Here is a 24,311-nt window from a genome sequence, read left to right as displayed (position 1 = left end):
GTCCACCGCCGATTGTCTCCTTAGTCTCGCTTGCTGCGTGCTCGCCAGTCGCCAGCTGTGCTACTGCTCCACGCCCTCGCTGTCTCTGCTCCCGAAGAACCACAACTGCCTTTTCCGCTGTCTGAACCAGCACCTCGACCTCCGCTATCCTTCCAAGGTGCCGAAGATCTTCATGTGCCGTCCACAAGGAACGTTGCAGTCCTCGGAGATCAAACCGCTTCCGATCATGGGCTCCGTGACATCCTCGACCTCCGTGCCATCTAACCTCCCCCTGGTAAAGGCCGACATGGGAGAGCTGAGAAAGGCGAAAAATTATCTCCCTGGAACGGATTGCCCGTCGGCTCCCATAACCCCCGTACCCAGCGAGGGCGAGGAAAAAGCACTGTCAGACGTAGACGACAGTTACATGGCTCTAGACAAGCAGCTCGCCGAAGAATACATCGACAGGTCATTCTGCTCCGATCGAGTCGTCAAGGACCTCACGTAGAGGAGCCATCCACAAGAGCAGACAATCGTGTAAATAACAGGGACGGAGAGATCGTGGGCGAACCGCTCAGCGCATGTACATAGATGTATATACGAGACAGTCGGGATGTAAATAGACGCAGAACCCTCATTTCGGTGTTAGTGAGGACATTTCATGTTAACACTGCACTTGTGTGCAAGTCTGTAATATTTTCTTGTCATTAAATTTTGCTTTCTTGTTATCTTAAGACTGTTGCTCTCTCATCTGACATCGCACCTTCCAGTTATCAGAAAGGAAACTGTAAAAGACGATCAAGTAGCCACTTATTCGAAACTATTCACCAACGGCTACAGGAAAATTCATCGAAAAACAGTTAATCGAAAGACAATTCATCGAACAGCAATTATTATTATGTGACACCTCCAGGGAGTCCAAAGACTCATCGAGAGAGAGAGTGTGCCAACAGCATCGAACGATTGACCCGTTCCAACTATTAACCGCGCTCAACTTGCTTAACTTTTGCGAGCCATTAGTAGCAGAGGCTCTACCAATCGACCAACCTTCATCGAAAAAGCAATTCGCCGAATAAACAATGAATTGTTTATTCGATGAATTGTCTTCCGGTTAACTGTTTTTCGGTGAACTCTCCGGATACCTTCACAACATTTTCTGTGAGTCTTTCCTACGCGTCAGTTCGTGGGTCACATGATTAGTGACGTCATCTGCAGGACACTAGAAAATTAAATGGAAGAAACAGTCGCAGTTATTTGTGAATGACAGGTTAGGAAGAACAACTGCATGGTAGATGAAAAACATGCGTGCGTGTGTGTGTGTGTGTGTGTGTGTGTGTGTGTGAAGAGTGAATCACATCAGAGAAAAATCTCAACAGACAATTTATTTACGTGCCAAATATAACCCCTTCCATCTCACTTGCTATCTACAAAATTTAAGAGGCTGCTGCTGCCTTACGGTGATATTTTAAGTAAACAGCCTACTGGAAGGCACTAGGAAGCGAACACTGAAGGACGGCAACAACTGCATCTAAGAAGCCAAGCGCAGCCTAACCTCTTGATCCCCACGGGCCTAATGTACACATTCTTTAAAAGAAATGGCGTATTAAGAATTCGGCTAAGTAGATGACCACGAACTACAGCGAAGAAGAGGACCCTAAGGAGGTGAAGATAGTAGCGCCATCTACCAAGTGAAAGACGCAGTGAACTACTGCTAGTGGCAAAGTGTGACAATGACTACATCCCTCACGTTTAATTCCCTAAACAAACGAATTCCCCCACTCGACCCACCCGTTGCTCTCGACGTTAAATCAAAATGCCTGAAGTTTAGGATTTAAAAATGTCACGTGATAGAAAATCGTAAAAACCTGTTGGTCGGGCTTGAGAATTTGAGGTTGTTGGAGGCGAGGGGCGTCATTGCACGTGCCGAACCTTTTGGCCAGCTTATCTGGACGTGTCTTAGATCACAGAATCCAGAATTTTCTGTCGGAGGAATTTCCTCTAAAAATAATTAAAATCAGGATCAGCAATCCTTTACTTTGATGTCCATCCTCTCCAGGATGCTGGAGAGCTGATACTTTGATGGGGGTTGTGACATTCGATGTGGTTTCCGGGCGAGGGTTCTTTAGATTGAAGATGGAAGGCAGATGTTGACAGGCATTTATGCTACTGCCGCGAAGTCCTGCAGTAAGAGACCTACGAAAACCCGATTCGCATCGCTAAAAAAGATTCCTTCAAGGATCCTCCTCTAGCAGGCCGGATGGACTACCAGCTTCCGCTTCGAACCCCACACTGCCAAACATTGATATTTACAGACAGGAGGTGGAACCGCACGCTTTTATGGGTACCTGAAGGATGGATTTCTGCTGTGGGTGCAGTGAGGAGGCGGATTCCCTGTCTATTAAAGGTGAGGGGATCGTAATTCGGGAGACGTTTTCGGGGTTATGAACAGAGACACGAATTTAAAACTGTCGCCACGAATATATTCGTATCGACGCGGTGGTCCCTCATTTGCACGAAGTCTTCTGGAGCTTCACCAATCGATGGCTACTTGCTCGAAGACTTCGCCACCAGCAGACTAGGAACAGGGAGACACAGGCTCTTGCCAAGGTCGCCGTCATCGCTGCCTCCACGACTCAGGCAAGGAACTTGAAGAGTGGTGGATTTCTGGAGGGAAAGATCCTCACGAGACACTCCTGGGGAAGACCTCCTGGAAGAAGTAAAAAAAAAAAAAAAATGAACGAAATCAAAGAATTACTCGAAAGTAAATATATCACCAACTAAATACTCGATTGCACATACCTTCCATTTGTTAATCTAAGAAGAAGAAAAAATGTTAATTCAAAAATTCTGCGGTAGCAGAAACAATAAACTGCTAGTATTATCAATTACAGCTCACCGAACAAACATTTATTATCATTCATCTCAATACTTGATATTTAAGCAAATATATAAATAAATTCAAATAAATGCAAGAAAGTTTTTCTTTCCTCTTTTGTGATGCAGGGAGGAGATTTCCCTCCATCTCCGAATAGCAAATCACCAGCATTTCTACAAACCTACATTCGTTCTTAAAGGATTTAATTTCCATTCCACACCTCACCACCATCTGCTGAAACCGCGAACCAGCAATCCGAAATTCAGGCACCGACTTAATGCCACGGTCCGACTGGAAAGCAAAGCGCTTTAGGCAGCCACGTTAGTATATCCTCATTCATTCAGCAAAATAAACACCGACTAAATAATTTACACCACCATCCCTCCTTTTGGCCAAATCTCAGATTATTTCCACAACAATCACAGTTCATTTTAATTGAACTCTGTGTGATTCTTTAAGACACAAGGATGGTTTGATTTGGCCTAATGTTCCTTACGTAGAATACGATATCTTGAACCTCTGTTTTTGTCCCTCTGTGGCTTAGGATTCCCTTGTTCCATTAAATATCATTTATTTACTGTCCCTGCTGGGCCCTCAGTTTTCAAAATCGTTCTGAACTTCTCAAACCACTGAAGCTTGATTTCCTGCAATCAAACTACATTAATCACTGATTAGAAAATAGCCATGAAAGTCTTTTAAGGGGCATAATGTGATACTCTAGAAAATGATGCTTATTATCGACCTTCCACCAAGGGAGGAGATGGCACGAACTTCGAGAAGTATCCAAATTCATAATAATACTTGAACAGCACGTACAACTACCAGTACCCAATGTGTTTGCGGTTTTGTGTTTTATAAGGAGAAAACTGCAGGAAAACCAGCAGCACCATCACAAGCCGAGCGAGACTCATTCAGCACTGGAAGAATAATAATAAAAAAAAAGAATCTGGTGAACCGGACATTCAGTAATCACCACTGTGCCGAAACCAATCTACGGAACACAAAAATGAGGACAGCAGGTTAATTTTCACGTAGCCATCTCATACTTATCAGAAGCTCCACGCTTTCCCCTTAAATTAAGATCTGTAAAATGGAACTTCGAGTTATTCGGTCTGAACAAGAACAGACATTGAACGTTACAAGACCAACATTCAAGTGGCACAACTTGAGTAATTTCTTTGTTTTCAACCATAACGTTTTTACAAGGTTTTTGACCTTACTCATAGCAGAAAAAAGATCATGAAAGAGAATTTGGGCAGAACTACTCGAAGAATTCATTAGGCATAAGGACAATACTAATTACGCATTAAAAATTGACACACACACACACACACAAATTAACCGTGTGTGAGTGTGTGCGTAGGCTTAACAAGGCTACTTCTCATAACACCTGGAAAGTTGACGAAATTACTTTTCTGACAAATGATGTGTTCCTTCTCAGTTTGAGGTTGATTTAAATCGAAGAGAAGAGTCTTTTGAAACAAAACTAACGTTTCTCGCAAAAGCCATTTTCCACTGGAAAAGCTTAAAAAACTGAACCGTTACGCAAACTGAACTAAGATAGGATAGGAACGAGTACAATCCCACTTCTGTTAGATGGTCTTGTTAAAACAGTTCACAATAAGCTGCAAAAGTAACCAATTTTTAAAAACATAAAATATTCCCACTGATTTCACAGTTCTCATTGAGTTGCTCCACCGGCCAACAAAGTCACTTTCCCCTTCTTTCCTTGTTCCTAATGCATTCTTACACTGCTTCTGCTTTACAACGAGGATGGATGGGAAGAGGACGTCAATATGTGTGTGCAGTTCTTAAGATGCAAAAAAAAATTACATTCAAAATCATTGTGGGACAGCGTATCACATATGGCATATGACTCGAGCTTTTCAATGATCTGGAGAGGTCTCGCATTGAAGAATCGAAAATTTGACGAGGAACTGCGGCCTAAATTTGGAAAATTCCACTGAGTACAGCGAAGACGAAGGAACTCAAACGTGTTTGGTCATCTCGTTGAGTTGCTACAATATATATGAGTTGGGTAAAATTTTTCTGAGGTTAAAAAATTAAAAAAAAAACAGAAAGTCACAGGTTCTTAGATAATAAAAAGTTTATCGTAGAGAACTATTGTCCTGTAGATGTTAAACCAGACAAGAGCATCGTTACGATCAGTGTCGAGTGATGTGAGATATCCTGGATTCGCTTAAACCACGAGACCATTCTCTTGAAGCATCCCTTTGGTAAAACATTTCAACTATCATCGTAACAACGAAGTCCTGTTGACAATAATGCTCAGGCGCGGACTTCTTGGATCTTCACTGTGTTGATCAACATTTACGAAGATTCATCTCCTTTTGACAACGCATCTTGTTTTCTCCTCCAGATCCAAATTTGGCAGATTATTACTGAGAGTATTCTGTTCTGATCATGGACTGCTTACACACAGATCGTCTAAGAAGATGCGACTGATAGTCCTGCACTTGTGGCCTCCAGTATTATTCCATGGGTGATTCTGCTGCAACTGCAATTTCATCTGGACAATCCTTAGAAATCTGAATTTCTATATACTATAATGCGTTTATACTGGTGTGCCGAATGCTTTTGGAAGCACAGCACATGTCACAGTGGATCGATCAACTGTTGGATTATTTCCAAGAGTTAGTCCAAAATGGGCATCCAGTTTTCAGTTCCCGAAAACTCTGGATTTTAACTACTTTCAAGCTTGTCAATAAAGAAAAAGCGAGATGTTCTGGTTCTTACCTGCTTAGAACAAGACCTGCTGCCGGTGGTATTCCGAGGTCGTGAAGGTCACTGGTGCTATGGGAGTGGCGGCTGGACATCGAAGGTTCATCCAGTTCGAGACTGCGCGTCATGTGAGACAGATCTACGGAACTCCCTGAAAGATTTGAACGTCTTTTGTCTTCGGTGGATGTGGAACAGAACTTCTTTTTGCTGGCCCCGAAGTTGAAGAATCTGAAACACAAAATGGGTTTTCAGTTCCCGAAAACTCTGGTTTTTAACTACTTTCAACTCAAGGAAACCAACTGCAGATCTTACAATATTTTGAATAATGATATATAGTGTTATAATCCGCGAGACGGCGCCAATATCTGCCGTACTCTCCTCCCTGGATACGTATGAATCACTGATAGCCTTGGGCCATTTACGAGTGATGGTCATGGCTGTCCGTGATCCTTAAAAAAAAGTTAGGATAAAACGTCCTCGCTTGCTTCCTTTGGAAAATAAAACGTATTAAAAGATTTTAAAATTCTCTTTATATCCCTAATAGCATGGAAATCTAACAAAAACAGAAAAAAAACTAAAGGGAGTTTTTTTTCCCTGATAAATTTTACTAAGAACATCACCCATCTTACCGTTTCTTCTGGGATGGCTGCAGAGCGCTCAGCACCAGGGATCGGTAATGTTCGGAGCGAAGGAATCGAGGGTAGGTGTCTTTCTCCATGAGGGAAAACACGTGCTGCTGGGCCATATCAAACGTATACCGGGACGGGTTCTGCATTCTCTCCTGGGTAACCTCCACTGTCTTACTGTCCAGATTTACTTCACAGGGAGCTCCGCCCACAACGAAATCGCTGTTGAATAAGTAAATAAAAAAGTGACACTCATTGAATGCTATTGCAAACGATAACAACTCACACAATCAATCATAATGGAACATTCGCTTCTTCCTCGACTTTTCATGCAGCTTCATCAACCCACAAGAACAACAATCTACTTTTGCCGAAAAGACCGCTTTACTAACAGTCCATTAACCGGCATTCCTCCCCCCAAATATATCTTTAGTGATGCATCATTTCGGGGTATATGTTGCAAGCTGTTCGGAAGAGAAATCGACTGATCTCACAAAAAAGGATTCCTTTGTATTTTCATAAAAAAATGTAATGGATTTCTTCCCCTTGTAGCCTACTTTTACACTTATATAATTAAAGATGTAATTTTCTAATTATAACTACACTTTCTGGGTTGGTTAAAATTGTTCGTTTTTACCTAAAGAACCATTCCTATTGTTAGCTAATACTTCTAAGGATTATTGAGCGTAAGTAACCCTTAGGATTTACGTGTTTAGTACTTCATTTAGTACTTATTTAGTAAGCCTACTGAGACAAAAAATTATAATACAATATGACAAGCTTAAGAGGAATTATTGTTATTAGTATTATCTGAGACCTCCAGGGAGTCAATGACTCATCGAGGGAGGCTGTAAATTACCCAACTCAGCTATCATACCTTCCCTTAAATTCATTTGTACTAGATGCACTCACTACCCCTAAGGGCAAATTATTCCACTCACTGCTCTCTGAGAGAAAAACCTAGCTCTTACCCCTTTATTGACTGTGAATAACCTCAACTTCCATGGATGCCCCCGTGTTCTCTCCCCGCCTTCCATATAACGAAAATTTTCATCATTTGAAATGCTATAATACCCATTCAAAAGTTTATCGACCTCTATCGTAGCACCCGTCGTCTGATTAGCAAAAAAAAAAAAAAAACGAGGAAGACAAAAGCAGAAAGATACTTACTTGTAGATCTCCTTCACTTTTTCGTCCATGTTCCGCTGTGAACCCCGACGAAGTTCTTGCACAGCTCTCCAGAAGAGAATGTTCTCGTGACTGTACTCTTTCCTCAGGTACAGTTCGAATTCTTGCTGTCCCCTCGGATCTGCCAATAATTCTTCTAGACATAAAGCCCAACGGCGAACCCTCTGCTCGGTGGGTGTCTGAACCCTGAACAAATAAAAGTTGGCTTGAAGAAATTATTACTTCGTCTGAATCAGATTAGTCAACAGGATAACAAAATTTATAAACGCTATCTATGATATTAATGTACCGCGGATAAGTCGGAAAAAATTGAAAGCGAATGTTCTAACAGTATCGCTACAGCACACAAAGAATCATATTAGTGTGAAGTGAGTGAAAGAATACCATCGATATTAGAAGGAAGAAGGTGGCAGAGGGATCAAAATCTTGAGGTGGTCATCGATGCAGACAGCGGTAAAGAAATGTGTTTGCTACGAGCATCACTAGTTGTTTTTTATGTCACTGAAAACTATCAGGAAGTTGAGACGATCCGAGTGGATGTTGCCACTGGTTACTTCAGCAGAAGACCAGAAAGAACGGGTATCATTGAAGAATATTTCACTTTTGGCTTTTTCTAAATTGGATTTCATCAGTTGATGATCTGTTTGTTGGTATCACAAGCTTCAACTAGTTCTTGTGTGAATTAATTTTGACTGCTTCCCCGGCGCGTTTGCTGGATAATGGAAGAGGATTCCACTAGGAATGATTTTGCCATGCAATCCTAACAAGAGAGGATTTGCGTGAAAGATTGAAATTAAAAAAAATCCAAAGAGGAAAACGAGGAGAGAAATTCTGAGGATAATCTCACACGGCAAGAACAGCATGAGATGGGACTGCAATCAGAAGGGTCTTCGTGTTGAATGAGATGAGTCGCGTGATTTTATAATAAGTAAGAAGTGTCACCACCATTCAGAGAACGAAAGAGTCGAATTGAGGAAGATGCAGAATCGGTGAGAAAGCCAGTAAGTGAATTTTAGAAAGAAAAAGTGGAGATTTGAAGAAATTGAAAATGGCTGCGTATTGCAGAAGTGTATGAAAGATCGTAATGCCTAGAAGGAGTTATTATTTAACTTCTTCGAAATTCGTTAGTTTTCGTAGAATTTCAAGTAGAAAACGTACGCAAAAAAGATCGTTGATGTAACCCGAATGCACGAGCTCATCCAAGTTAGAAAATGCAGACAGCTACGACGATGCACATCATTATATAAAGAGTAGAAGCAAATTACGAAAAGTGAATTTCAATCATGAACCTCCGCAGCTCGGTCGATATTAAACGATGCGTCGTGGTTGGAAAGAGTTGTCGAATGTCGCCCAAGAAGCGAAGAACTCTTTTCAAATGAACGACATTTGGTTAATCTCATACGAGATGGAAGGCTCTTCTTCCTGAATGAAAAAGACAATGAGCAGTGACCCTGATAGACAAAAATACATTTGTGGATCGGTTGTAGAACAGTAGGGAAAAGCCTGGACTCGACGATGTTCTGTAATATTAATAATAATAAGTAGAAGAGGAGGAGGGGGAAGAGGGAGAGGAGAAGAAGAGGGAGAGGAGAAGAAGAAGATGAGTAAAAAAGGAAGAAGAGGAGGAAGAAGAGAAAGAATAAGAGGAGAAAAGCAGGAAGAAGAAATACAAGAAGATGAGAGGAGGAAGAAGATGAGTAAAAAAGGAAGACGAAGAGAAAGAATAAGAGGAGAAAAGCAGGAAGAGAAAGAGGACATAGAAGAGGATGAGAGGAGGAAGAAGAAGGAGAGGAGAAGAAGAAGATGAGTAAAAAAGGAAGAAGAAGATGAGTAAAAAAGGAAGAAGAGGAGGAAGAATAAGAGGAGAAAAGCAGGAAGAGAAAGAGGACATAGAAGAGGATGAGAGGAGGAAGAAGAAGGAGAGGAGGAAGAAGAAGGATAGGAGAAGAAGATGAGTAAAAAAGGAAGAAGAGGAAGAATAAGAGGAGAAAAGCAGGAAGAGAAAGATGACATAGAAGAGAATGAGAGTAGGAAGAAGAAGGAGAGGAGAACAAGAAGATGAGTAAAAAAGGAAGAAGAAGAGGAAGAATAAGAGGAGAAAAGCAGGAAGAGAAAGAGGACATAGAAGAGGATGAGAGGAGGAAGAAGAAGGAGAGGAGGAAGAAGAAGGAGAGGAGAAGAAGATGAGTAAAAAAGGAAGAAGAGGAGAAAGATAAGAGGAGAAAAGCAGGAACAGAAAAAGGAAGAAGAAGAGGAGGGGAGGAGGAGGAAGAAGAGAAAGAAGAAGAATTGAACCCAGTAAACATAACAGACCAAAGAAAAATTAGGAGCATTAAGACGATTTATTTGTTGGATCTCTTCTTAACATTGCTTATGCTTTGTCTTAACATGTTCATTGCCAAACACGCGATATCGCGCGATGCGAATGCTCACCAAATGGCCGATCACGCGTTATCGCGTGGACGTCGTTAACTAAATAAACAAAAATAAAAAAAAGTTGGCCACGGCACGAAATTCCAATTTTCAGCTTGGCAATGAAAGTGTTAAATCATGCTTTTATGCAAAACACCTTTTATCTTAAGAAAGTTCCAAGTAATTTTTGGTGATTTTTTGTGGGTTAATTTCATTTCTGTTTGTGTTATTTGCTGCTCAATAGAATTGAATCAGTGAATATTTTCGTGCTCAATATGACACACATAAAGAAAGTGGGGGGGAGAGAGAGAGAGAGAGAGAGAGAGAGAGGGAGAGATGAAGCATGAACATAATGAGTTAGATGCGGTGCAAATCTTTAAAACCAGTTTTAATGCATCCTCCTGCATTTCTCATCTTCACCTAATTATTCTTAAATTAATTAACAGCAGTAAGAGTAAGAAAGAAGCCTTCTTATACACTCGATTATATTTACTTCCTTGAGAAATGGGTCGTCTCCATTAGACTGATAAATCCTTCCGTGTTCGGCTGTGCTGGATGTTGAATGGCCACTTCCCACGCGCTTCGGCATCGTTTACCCGAGAAGCACTTCTTATTAGATTCCATTTAATTTGATCAATCTTCGACTGCTCTTCAATTACAGTCTGCAATCTCAGCTGTCGGACTATGAACACGCACACACAACTCATTCCGTGATCGTTCGTTACTTCCGTATTCAGAAGCCCCTTGCGTCCCCTCCCCACCCCCAATTCCTCCACCAAACGATTCCGCCATCGCCATAATTCCCTCCTTTGCGGCTGCTTAAAAATGACCGCTCGCCAACCAAGCGGGAATTTCGTATTAATTAGCGCATTGGGTTTATTTTGCTATCGCCGTGCAAAGGTGAGTTCACGTGTGGCAATCTCATCGAGCTGATGAGGTTGCTCCGGAATGAACACTTAAAACAGAGCAGAGCAACACAACACCGCACGCAGCCCATCGGTCAATAGGGATGGGGGAGTATATCTTATTGCAATGCATCCATAAGCGTATCCATAATGGGCTGTCATTGAAGCACTCTCGGATGTGCTGTCGACACGCATCACTTCGAATAGCTCGCATTTGTTTCCTTAATCTTTTCACAGCATCGTCAATGTACACTCATGAGCCAAAACATTATGAATGCTTAGCCTGTTTCCTCCTAACTGCACTGCCCAGCTGGTCGGAAACTGGCCGATGGCATTCTGGTGTGTGTGGGGGGGTTGTTCTCACGGAATCGCCGAGTCCTCTTATCCCCATTGAACACACCTTGATCGCTGATTCTTACCTGGGGATTGTTTCGGACCCAATATTGCCCAACATAGTGAGTATGTAGCCCGATGGATCTGGATTCTTCTCAATGTCACAAGGTTCGCACTGTGCAAGCGTGGTTCAAAGAGCATCTGCAGGCATTCTGTGATGTGTGAATATCCGGAACACAACATCCGAAGGACGACAAGGGTGCCACGATCAGTCGCTAACGTTCGGGATCGTTATTCTGTCTTTCGGGCCGAAATTCCCCAGGATACTATTCTGTGATATAGTGGAGTCCACACCAAGACGAGTGCAAGTGGTTATCGCAGCCAAAAAAGGCCTAGCACTCTATTAGATAGGTGTTGACATAATGTTTTCGCTCATGAGTGCAGTTTCTTCACGATTATATATATATCGTTGTTGTTGTTGTTATGATTATAGCCTTTCGGATGTTTTAGGGGCACCTATATATACGCCACCATCCAGGGAAATGACTATGAGCAAGGTTGTTCCCGTTGCCTTTTTTACCGTACTCTATCTTATGGCTGTATCCTGTGTGTTCAATGGTCCGGTTTGCCTGCTTTGGGGATGAAAAACCCCAGATAAACTGGGGGAAAACCCTGCTGTCCACGCCCAAGACCAGCTAACTTGGCTATGGCTGAGGAAGATCCTTCAGCTCTTCACATCATCGACGGAAATCGAACCTGCGACACTCCTTCCCCAGGCATATGGTTGCGAAGCACAAAGCCATTAGGTTAACCTCGCGGACATATACAGTATGTCGTAAAAAAAAAAAAAAAAAAAAAAAAAAGCTAACGCCTTTTTATTCCCGTATAGGGGGAGTAGGGAAGGCCGTTTTAGCCCTATCTAACTTTTGGAGACTGAGTGGGCAGTTCAATCTCCACTGGTACCCAATCAGAAATAGCTGGTCCAAGGCTATCACTAATTAAGCGGTACGCAGTGAAGAGAGATGGCTCAACAAGTGCCGTCATCTCGTGGTCCCTAACCGTAACACTCGTATTCAATGTCTGAAGTAAGGTTGATTTTCTTGAGTTTAGGGGACGAAAAACCCGAGTTTCCGTGAGAAAAAACCCGCTTGCCATTGCCAGAGATTGACTAACTCGGGAACCGGTCTAAAAAGGCTTAGAAAAATTTCTTCTAGTCGCCGACTAGATTCGAAACCGAGAAGTCTTCCTTCGTGCGGCCAAGCGCCGTGGTGTGCAAACGCCACATCCACTGAGCTACGTGGAGAATACGTGACATTGATTGGAAAAAATGACAAGTAAACATCAATTTAGAGTTTGTATCTCATTCATGTTTGTTAAGCGTTTTAAGGTTATTCGTTTAACATGCAAATTATATGCAGATTTGTATGATTTCAAAATATGCAAATATTAATATATTGCCCCACATTTGAACTTGATATACTTCCAAATGAATCATTTTCTCACCATCTTCCTGCAATAGGAAGATGAGAAAATGATAAAAGAGAGAACGCTTGTGTTCGTCTAAATGAAATCAAGTCTTGATCAGGGCAATGTCCATCGTTTAGGGCGGACAGGGTGTTGTTCGTAAAATAAGACCCAACAGCTGTCTTTTGAAAAGATGAAACCTCCCTATTCGGGGAGGTTTCATCTTTTCAAAACTCCTGAGGGAAGACTAAAGGGGTTAAAGAAACCTTAATTTATATTACATAACTGTTAAAACAGGGCTTACTCCTATATATGTATTTTAATCCACTTCTTCCCCAACACACACACACACACACACACACACACACACACACACACACACACACACACACACACACACACACACACACACACACACACACACACACACACACACACACCGAGAAAAAAAAAATAAAAAAATATTGCTGTAAATATAAAAACAAAACTCACATCTTCCCGTTGAGTGTCCAGAAGTGGATGTCTTCCGTGATCCACGGATTGGACGGCTGCACCCCAGAAAGAAACGCATCGAAGTCTGAATACTCCTGACAATGGGCGATCAAACTACGAAGAAAACATTGAAGAGTTAGAAAAAAATTCTCATTTATTGGAACTGCTATTCTTTTCAAATATAGTAATAGACCATGAGAGAAGAGATAGAGAGAGACAGGTCAAAAAGCAGAACATGGTAGACGAAGTGTGCGGGATCATTGTCATGGTGAAAATTTTAGTTAGAGCAACAACAATTCCTACCACTTAGATATTTTCCAATGTTCAGTCTTCTATCACAAGGAATGTTAACCTTTAAATATTTACTTCTAAGCAGCTAAAGATTGTCAAAAAAGATTGAGCATCTTCGGATTTTTTTTTAAAAAAAGTGTAGCACATTGTAAAACTCAATGCGTACATTTTCCTTTCATCAGAATCTGGATTGAACAGTCTGCTGCCGTTTACTTATTCTTTATTACTGTAAAACCGCATCATCATCATCATCATACGTATCAAGGATTTAGGCTTAGTATGGCCTGTTCCGGCCTTAGAAGTCATCGTTGTCGTTTAAGAGGACGTCCTGGTTTTCTTTTTCCTATTGACTTGTACTTTAAGGCTTGTTTTGGTAATCTTTCTGTTTTCATTCTTTGAACGTGTTCCATCCATCTATGTTTATATTTTTTAATTTTTTCAATTACTGGTGTAATTATTACTCTAAAACCTAAATACATAAAATATATTTAGCGGCACACTTACCTATCTGTAATTTGAGACACCTTCACCCTTGGTTTAGAAATTAGCTGTGTCAAAATGCGTATCTGCAAACGAAAATAAAAATCAGTTAACTTTATAGCAATCACAGACATCTCATTATTTACAAATAGAAGACAGCAAAGAATGGAATGTAACGTGTGGCGCCATCTCTGGGTCGAATATGTAAATTTCGAAATTAATGCAGAAAGTTGTTTCGCTTACGTATTAAATAATCTTTAAAAATGGAATTATTGTTATTATTATTCGTGACAGCTCCAAGAAGTCCGAAGACTCATATAATTAAAAATATATTTCTTTCTCCCAACTCGTTTACTGTAACTTATTTTTAACATTCAGATGCGAAATTTAATTTATAATAAATTATAATTGAATTCGCTTGTTTTTTAATAAATCATTTTATAAAATGTTATTAAAGCTTGTTTTTTAATAAATCATTTTATAAAATGTTATTAAAGCAGTTGTAACTAGAGTTTATGTTATGAAATGTGGCTGAACTTCGACAACATTTCGTAATGGCGACAGAGACAACAGATAGAATGGCAATTTGAAGGTCGAGAACTTCACTACATCTAGGCCAGCAGATATCAAAGAAACTATCACAGTTTTATTTTAATATAATGTACCTGTATAATAAATCTTTCTTACCCGGAACTATTTTACGCGTTATTTCGTTCTACGCGTACAAGGACAGCGCCAGTGAGTTATAACTGCGGTTCGAAGATGGCGCGCGCATGCGCAGACATTGTGTTAACATGGTAGCTTAGCAACAGCTGTATGTTTCGTTCGGTATATAGAGATTGGGATGGGGAATATTGGTTCTAGTTTTGAGAGGCTCTAAATAGAAGGTACACTTACTTGCCGCCATTTTGGATCTAGGATCGCCCACAGTCGCATTCGTTCGAGCTGATGATTTTTTCGACTTTATAGCGAAATGGGAGGTTGTTCTGCTCCAAATTGTGTGTGTGTGTGTGTATATATATATATATATATATATATAAGTAAACATAAATAAGTTATAAATTATCATTGACCTGCTTGCTTTCTAAAAGTTCATATTGAAATATAAGAAAAATCTTATGAACATTTGTACAGTACATAAATTGGAAATACTGTTATTCTATTACACAGATACCCCCCCCCCGTACTTGCGGCCATTTTGGAGCTATCTTGGCGGTTAGAGCTCGTATCATTTATCAGTAAATAGAAGTGGCTGTATAACGTTCATAAGCATTTTTCGTGAATTCGTAAGGAAAAGACTTCCCATGTCCCTTATTATTGGTTGTACTGCTTTAGCGATTTTGATAAAATACTGTTATTAATTTTAGAAATTCTGCATTGTCTAAATCTGTACTTTAAAATACAGAATTGAAACTCCTGGGGTTCCATGGAGGTGTCATGTAATAATATTAATAATAATATAAAACAAAACTAGACATATGACTTGTAATTATCTTTGAAACAATGATAATTTATAAGTAATTTATGTTTACATATATACATACATACATACATACGGAGGGGGGGAATCTGTGTAATAGAATAACAGTATTTCCAATATATATGTACTGTATGCAAGTTCATAAGATTTTTCTTATATTTCAATATGAACTTTTAAAAAGCAAGGCAGGTCAATAGTTTATAACTTATTTATGTTTATATATATATATATGTTAAAGATACCGAGCTATTTTAATATATACCCAAGGTAAAATACTTTTTACACACACACACACACACATATACAGGGTGTTCGGGATAAATTTGACATATTTATAATTAATTATATTTTTCCGTAAGTTACATGTATTAACACACACTTCTCTTCATCTAAAAGTTTGGACCCTTCTTCATTCATATACAAGATGTCAGAAAGGATGGATAGCTGGAACCCACCTGAATCATGGAAGAGAATAACTTGTATCATGATGATTCGTGCCCGCCATCAAAATAAGGATATTACGACTGCTGCCCAATGCTCCCTGAATACAGTAAAAACAATCAGGCATGAACTAGAGACTTGCAATGGTGACTACGAGGATGTAGCAAGAAGAAAGATCCCTAGCAGACGATCTGATTGCGTTCGTACAGCAGAATTCCTCGCAAATCTGCAGGAACAGGTGTTGAAGAACCCTGGCATTGGAATTCGGGCTTTGTTCGTGGAGTTGCTAACTGTAGTCAAGCCCTGGATAACAAGGGTAGCCAATGGTAGGCCGTATGTATGGCAGCAGGATTCGGCCCCTTGCCACACCTCTGGGAAAAGTCAAAAATGGTTGTCTGAAAATTTCTACGACTTCACCAGTCCAAATGTTTGGCCTCCAAACTCCCCAGACCTTAACCCCATGGATTATTTTGTATGGGGCGCAGTTGAAAAAGACACCAATCGCACTTCCAGTAATACAAAAGCCCAGTTAATGGATAAAATTAAAACAGTTTTTGCGGCCCTTCCCAGGGAGACTGTAGCATCAGCTTGTTCGAGGTTCCGAAGCAGAATTGAAGCTGTGATCGATGCTAATGGTGGTTATTTTGAGTAAATCTTGTTGATAGTATTGTAATTAACTCTGCCTGTAATGTTTTTTTGTCAATTCATTAAATTTAATAGATACAAAGAAGATTTTCTTTTTCCTTACGAAACTGTCAAATTTATCCCGAACACCCTGTATATATATATATATATATATATATATATATATAATACATTTTTAACTTGGGTATATTGTATATTAGGATAACCAAGTAATTTTATAAACTTGGTTATTTTAACTCCTAATCCCAAGTATGCAAACAATTAAGTTTGCGCCTGAAACAAAGTTCAAGTCTAAAGATGGTACAACACCAGGGCAACTCATTGTAAAGGTGGGTAAAGCTCTGATCACTATTCTTAGTATTTTCCCATAATATAAAGCACATCTCACTAGAAGATGTATACTGCAATGCATTATGGGTGGGGTCACTAGCCAGACCGGTTTCAACCTTTTTTGAGGTCTCCTCAGTGAGTAGCTAGACACTTAAATACCAAGGTTTTTAGTAATACGGAGCCTTATCTACTTTACCTATACAAGTTGCTACAAGGTGCTTTTAATTAGAATAAGAAACTCTGGATGGTATAAAGATGTGAAAAGTTTTTTACCTTGGGATAATATATATTAAGGATACCAAGTAATTTTATACACTTTTCACATCTTTATCTCATCCAGAGTTTCTTATTCAAAGTAAAAGCACCTTGTAGCAACTTGTATAGGTAAAGTAGATAAGGCTCTGTATTACTAAAAATCTTGGTATTTCAGGGTCTAGCTACTCACTGAGGAGACTACAAAAAAGGTTGAAACCGGTCTGGGTAGTGACCCCCCCACACACACACCCATAATGTATAACAGTATACATCTCTTAGTGAGATGTGTTTTACATTATGGGAAATACTAAGAATAGTGATCAGAGCTTTACCCACCTTTACAACGAGTTGCCCTGATGTTGCACTACCTTTAGACTTGAACTACGTTCAGGCGCAAACTTAACTGGTTTGCTTACTTGAGAGAAGGAGTAAAAAAAACCAAGTTTATAAAATTACTTGGTATCCTTAATATATAATAGATACATATATATACATACATACAATTTGGAGCAGAACAACCTCCCATTTCGCTATAAAGTCGAAAAAAATCAAGAGCTCGAACGAATGCGACTGTGGGCGACCCTAGATCCAAAATGGCGACAAGTAAGCGTACCGTCTATTTAGAGCCTTAGTTTTGAGGGGAGAAAAATTTATAAGAACTTATTCGGGCACCTGTAGATTTATCTGAAAGTATTTATTTATCTTTTTTTTTTTTTTCAAATGCCGTACGAGCAAAAGAAGATAAAAATCTAGAAAAATACCCCTAATATTTTTCTTGTTTAAAAGGATAAGAATTCGGAAAGAGCAAATTTCGGTATTAGTTTTGTTCTAAGGCTTGTTTATTTAACCCTGCGTTTGTCCCTGTCAACAAATGAAACTAAAGAAAGAACAATTTGGATCGTTGAAAGAACAATTCTCGGAGACTCTTATACTTCGAGAAACTTTGGAAGTGGGGGGGGGGGGTGTCCTAGAAAACAGAAGAAGATACACAATTAACGAAAGGCATTATATAGTCTCTCAGAGCCTTAGTTGATTCGGCTGTGATTCCAAACGCAATCCGAACCAGAACAAGTGCATTTATGCATTTTCCAAAAAAAAAAGTAATATTGTTAAAGTATCTCATGTTTCATTTGAAAAAGATTACTTCACAGTCTGCTTAATTTAATTGGTGACATTATTTCTCAACGTTTAACTTCTATTTCGAGTTTTTTTTTTTTTTATAACTTTATTAAAATCGCCAGAATGTTTTCGATTTCACCGAACACAGTGAAAACTTTTACATTAAACGCTTTTTCGATACGTAAATATCCCTTTTAGGATGATTAAATTTAAAATTTCAAAACTTTTCTGATTGTTCGATTGTTATTTCGATGCCAGAATTATGAAGTAACTTATGAGATCAATTCCTCGCGAGTCACTTCATAATTCCGAGATACTTTTGGGGATCTCGTCGCTAAGCAAACAACACTCAACCGTATTAGAAGTGACTCAGAAGTCGTCTTGAACGAATGGCTTTGAAATCGAGAGTGGATTGAAATATTTTTCTGCTAATTGTTGATCTTCGTTAAGATCGAAACGAATGGTAAAACGCATTCAATAAATAGAGAGGAAGGAATGGTTTTGAACTTAAAAAAGGCGAGTCCGTCGTTTGAAATAGCTTTTAGCGAACACGCAACTGCCTGGGAATGGGAAATTTTGTTTTGAACTTCCCACTTTTATTCCCATTCCCATCCTAATCTTAGAGAGTTCCAGTACAAGAAGGCAATTTCGCGGAAGCATTTCCTCCAAACCCACACCGCTGGTTCTAATTCGCGAATGTTCTTTACGATCGGCGGCGGGCAGTTCCGAAACAGAAGCCTCGTTTGCCTGCTGATGAAATAGCAAAAAGGAACAAACCTAAGAAATCTGCCAGAGAAAAGAGAAAGAGAGAGAGAGAGAGAGAGAGAGAGAGAGAGAGAGAGAGAGAGAGAGAGAGAGAGAGAGAGAGAGAGAGAGGGGGAGAGAGAGAGAGAGGAGACGAATTTTTAGAAAGCAGAATCTACTCCATAAAAATAAAAAAAAAAAAAAAGAAATCAATAAACGGAAGCCAACGATGTCTCCTCGTTTCCGATTGATGAGTCTTTCCAGCGGGTCTTTAAAATTCAATTCCCCAAATGGTCCTTTTGAGATCGTTTGGTGAATCCACTTTCGCACTTTCAGTACAAAAGCGTGAGATGAAATGACCTTGCAACCAACGAGCGCTTTTGCTATTCAGAATAACTTTCCGCTGCTGTCTGAGAACGGGACCATAAAATGCACTCATAAAAGACGAATCGAAGAAGTTTTTGGAGATCACCTCTTAAACAATGCACTGCTAAGGCGAAGAAGGCCGAAGATCGTCAGGGATTCTCTTGTCCTACAGTCGGAGATCTAATACTACTTTAGCATTTCTTAAGATCTCAAAATTAAACATACTCTGCTTATCTATTACTATATGAAGTCTTTGCATTGATGGAAGGAATGTAATTTATAAGCTCATAGCGTAATTATCAAACTGCATTTAGCATTTATGATATCACGGGCAGTCTCCGTAGCTAATTCAATAATGGAGATGGCCTTTCGATTGGACACACCTTGGTTCGACACCCGTCTACTTCACCAATAATTAAACGAAGATAAATTAGTCCATGGCAGGATTTCTTAATCTTCCCCAAGACACACAACTGGCAGAGGAAACCCGCAGAGGAGAGACGACAAACTAAGCCGATCTAAGGACCTCCCCCCCTCCCCCATCAGAGCATTAATTCCGTTTCCGTGAGGCCATGTTTGGCTTGAGAATGTTTGTGAATGTATTTCCCTGTTTATTTCTAATAACAATTTCATCAAAACTTATCCAACTCTTCCTTTTAACGTTAATGCCGTTCACGCAACACCCCACATCGCCACCCCCCATTTCAAAGCGCACTTCCAATCCTTCCGACGATGTCTGCATTAACATCCCCGTCAGCTATGCATCACCGATCCGTAGTAAACTTTTCCAGCCCATAACATCCCCAAGGGTCACCACTCCCTGCAAAGCAGCCTCCCGAGCGCCATCTATCTTCACTTCCATCCTTTCAAACCCGTTCCTCCCAGTCCCCAATGCTTCCGCCCTCTCCAGTTTCTTCGACTTGCGCAACTCCACCACCACTCCCGGTTGTGAGTCTGGATGAAAAAAGCAGGCGGGTTGTTCTGATGCACGCAGCCAGTGGTTAAAAGGCCATCGCAGTAATTACGAAATTTAAGAGTGAAAGGTCAACGTCAACTTTGTTGGAATTGTTTGCTCCGATCTCCCCACCCTGTCTTGTTCTCGGCATTGCTACACACTTTTAAGTTTCAGTGATATTTTCATTTCCTATCCGATCCTCCCTGCTGATTGCGCACATCCGCATATCGGTGAGTACGTACAGAGACAGTTCACACTTTATGGTCAATATAATCAAAACAGGGACTTCAAAAGTGCTACGACAAACTGAGAAAAATTACATTGAAGTCATCAATATATGCTGCATCATCGCAAATAATATTTGCAGCGCAAATATATGCAGCTGATTAAACCCCGAAAGGTATCTTTGTTACAATTATTTAGTTTTGTGAAATTGCTTCTCGAATTCTGTAGTCCTACAAACCATTGTAGTTCATACGAGGGTGGTCTGAAAAGTTCTCGATCTAACAACGAAACAACGAATTTATAATTATAAAATTACTTTTATTCCTCAACATAATCTAACTTAAGACCAATACCTTTATTCCAGGGATGCTCCAGCGCCATTATCCCGTCCCTGTTATGGTTCTCAGTAAGATCTACAAAACACACTCCTCTACAACTGCAATCACCTCTCGATTCGAAGAAGAACGTTGACCAGCAAGGAAGAGTTTTAGTTTTGGGAAGAGATAGAAGCCAAATGTGGGGAATAGGGTGCATGTCCCAACAATTCATAGTGCAGATCCCTTAATTTCCCCATTGCCAAAACACCTTTGTGGGCAGGTGCATTGTCCTGATGAAAGATGATTTTTTCCTTCTGCAAACCGGGTCTTTCTTCACGAATTTTTTTCGTCTAGTCTGGTTAAAAGATCGGAATAATATTCCCCGGTTATTGTTTTACCCTTTTCAAGATAATTAATAAACAAAATGCCTTAACATCCAAAAACACCGATGCCATGACCTTTCCTGCTGATGGAACCGACTTTGTCTTCTTTGGCGCTGAACAACCGGCTTCTGTCCACTGTTTAGACTGCTGTTCGGATTCCAATGTGTAATGGTGAATCCAAGTTTCATCCATAGTAATAAATTGACGCACAAAATCAGTTTTATTCTTGTTAAAACGCTCCAAGCGCTGTTCAGAGATTTTCATGCGAATGCGTTTTTGATCTGCTGTGAGCAAGCGTGGCACCCATCTTGAGCAAAGCGTTTTGATTTGCAATTCTTCATGCAAAATATTTCCTACACGTTCTTTTGAAATGCCTAGTCTCAGCAATTTCACGTACTTTGACTCGCCGGTCATCCAATACCATATCGTGCACTTGATCAATGATTTCTGGTGTTGTTACACCTTTTGGACGTTTTTCACGTGGATCATCTTCAAGACTGGTATGGCTACGTTTAAATTCTGCAGCCCATTTCTTAATTGTCGAAAACGAAGGAGAAGAGTCCCCCTACACTTTTATGAACTTCGAATGAATTTCGTTTGGCATTAAACCTTCTTTTACAAAGAATTTTATAGCTGCACGATACGCAATTTTATCCATTTCAAGGGATGCAGACAACACTTTTGCTTCAGACAGCTTGACTTGCAATTTCACATGGATGCTTATCGCAGATATAGCAACTTAGAAAAAAAAATCTCTTGCCGATAGTGTTGCCAATTATGGTCGAGGCCGAGAACTCTTCAGACCACCCTCGCGTATAGTTCATTTCTGCTTTTATTTGACCACTTTTTTTAAAATATTATTTTATATTTAAGACATTTCTTATTATATTTGGGACATATTTTGCTTTTTCTATACTTATTTCTAATTACATAAGAATTGCTACAATAATGATATTCTTAGTTACATTCATTTTTGTAACACGTTTATTCCATTTGTTTTAATTAAGACTATCTTTAAGACTACTGTGAATCATTTTAGCACACTCTTGTTTAATTACACATTAATGTGTCTAGCAGTTCCACAACATCGCGTGGAGCAAAGTATGCTAAAAATAACATTAAGAGATAGGAAGACAAATACCTAGATAAGATCGCAAACAGGTGTCACGGATATTGTAAAATACATTAAACAGGCTAAGTGGAGATTGGCTGGTCATATTGCCAGATGCAATGACGGGAGATGGACTAGAAAAATAACAGAGTGGAGACCAATGGATGGAGCAAGACAAAGAGGAAGACCTAGAAGAAGGTGGAGGAATGAATTCGAACAAGTTGCAGGAGTGAGATGGATCAGAGAGGCAGAAAACCGAGTGGTCTGAAAAACCATGGGGGAGACCTTCGTCCAGCAGTGGACAGAATCGGAAGGTTGAAGAAGAAGAGAAGCAGTTCCTGAAGTTTACTTCCAGAAATTGTATTCTTAACTGATTTTGATGGTTCTTTTTATAGAATATTCTCTCTCTCTCTCTCTCACCAAAAACCTACACACTTGCACATAAAAAAGTTCCTCTCCTTTTCATCTATCTAGGTAATTGATGAAACTTTCTCAAAATGACTCAATTGCATCATGAAGGTATTGATGGAACTTTGTCAGGATATTTTCACCGCCTTTGCTTTCGTAGATTAGTCACACCTGTATGACCAAATATTATACGTAGTTATCATAATTATTTGTACTCAACTTAGTACGCTTTCGTTCATGATTAGAATCTGTGGCAGGCATTGTTTCACAACACTCCAAATTTCCTCCACTTTTTCGCAATACGCCATCATGTGGCCAAGAGTTTCCGGTTCTTTACAAAAGTGAAAGGCTGCGGGACCCTCCAGCGGAATGCCTTTTACCACACCCCACATTTTGATGGACAAACATGGGTGATGCATTTGAAGAAAGAAGTCACGTGATAGTAGATTTTCTTCCACTTAATACTTACTGGCTGGAAGGACGTCTGGGTTCGATTCCCATCTAGAACGCAATAAACTTTTATAAGGATCTTTCAACTGAGGGTGAGTCGATCGGTCTCGTACGAAGGTGGACGAATCTCTCTTCATCAAAGCAACAAAAAAGAAGTCCAAAAGAACGCACGCAGCTAATGAGTTGCTTTGGTTGGAATTTAACACAATCCAATCCAGCGAAAGACATCTAAGCAGACAATTTAAACAAAAAACAAAAACAGTTGAATTCGGATCAAAAAGTATTTTTTAAGCCCTGTGGCTTTGCCGCATAGGAACAAATAAAGCAATTAATCAAGCATGAAAAAGAAAATTTAACTTTTTAAGCTACTTTAAAAAATTCACTTCTTTGTAGGTCATTCACACGCGAGCAAAACGAAGTTAATGCAATCAAAAGAATTGGTTTCAGCTTGTAGCAAAAGGCTGCCTACCTCTCGCTTTAGGTCTTCTTTGGATTTCCGTTTCACTTTCCTGTGCGCATGTGGTGTCCTCTCGAGGCAGCTAATGGAACCAGGCTAGGGAAGCAAAAAAAAAAAAAAAGTGACACTTTGTAGAATTAATCTTCGTTCCTGCGCACACACAGAAATAAACTAAGTCGAACTGAACTTGCTTTAATATCGCTTGAACGAAGAAAACAAAATTATCTTACTACCTACCGGTGGTCTGTGAACCCTCCAATAAGCTCTCTCCTGACTGTCGAGGACAATTTTGTCTCCTTTTCTTCGATCTCGGGCCAAGCTTGAAAAAAAAAAAAAATAATAAACAGAAATTACGAACAGCAGGAGTGCACTTATGTTATTACTGCACGTGAAGATAAGTGTACTCCATTAATATGCAAACCTAATTTCACAAATGCCTGATTTTCAACTCATTCCATCGTTAACACGGTTGTGTGCGATTAGTGCGCCCTCTAATGTCCTGAATAAGAGAATAAAAACGTCTAGTATTGCAACAGTCTGCTCTGATCTACCAGAGAAAGTTTAAACGTCTGGATATTAATTGGGTACACCTTCTAATTTCGAATTTGAAAGCTCAAGTGTGTTTATCGACAGCCAATTTATCAAGAAGAATCCTTTATAGACAGCTAACATTTCCTGGTAGTTATAGGAGATAATAAATGATCAAAAACACAGCAAATATTAAGCTATATTTTCCTGCTATTCGCTATCTGTGTTGAAGTCATCGATATTCGGATTCCTCTGCAGTAACTTGAGAACACAACATTAAAATAAACTAAAATCTTAGATAAAACCATAC

The 24,311-nt window shown here is 39.8% G+C and overlaps 1 protein-coding gene across 5 annotated transcripts in view; it reads right to left on the bottom strand.

Moving 5' to 3' along the window:
• Nucleotides 1–1,346: 1,346 nt before the first annotated feature.
• The window catches only part of LOC150097126 (regulator of G protein signaling 7-like), a 145,068-nt gene continuing 122,103 nt past the window's right edge, over nucleotides 1,347–24,311 (bottom strand). For all 5 annotated transcript variants that reach the window (XM_090406806.1, XM_090406807.1, XM_090406808.1 and 2 more), the window contains 8 exons: nucleotides 23,711–23,792; nucleotides 23,486–23,569; nucleotides 13,812–13,873; nucleotides 13,017–13,130; nucleotides 7,393–7,596; nucleotides 6,226–6,444; nucleotides 5,612–5,824; nucleotides 1,347–2,686 (listed from right to left, as the gene is read on the bottom strand). In XM_090406806.1, coding sequence (XP_090262932.1) covers nucleotides 2,524–2,686; nucleotides 5,612–5,824; nucleotides 6,226–6,444; nucleotides 7,393–7,596; nucleotides 13,017–13,130; nucleotides 13,812–13,873; nucleotides 23,486–23,569; nucleotides 23,711–23,792 — 1,141 coding nt within the window. In that variant the 3' untranslated portion in view covers nucleotides 1,347–2,523. The remainder of the gene's footprint in view (nucleotides 2,687–5,611; nucleotides 5,825–6,225; nucleotides 6,445–7,392; nucleotides 7,597–13,016; nucleotides 13,131–13,811; nucleotides 13,874–23,485; nucleotides 23,570–23,710; nucleotides 23,793–24,311) is intronic.

The sequence above is a fragment of the Typopeltis vanoorti genome, chromosome 17 (assembly GCF_054136105.1).
Source record: "Typopeltis vanoorti isolate ZY-2024b chromosome 17, IOZ_Tvanoo_1.0, whole genome shotgun sequence".
Classification (NCBI taxonomy): Eukaryota; Metazoa; Arthropoda; class Arachnida; order Uropygi; family Thelyphonidae; genus Typopeltis; species Typopeltis vanoorti.
Note: the sequence above shows the minus strand (reverse complement) of the source record. Positions and strands in the feature narration are given on the sequence as shown.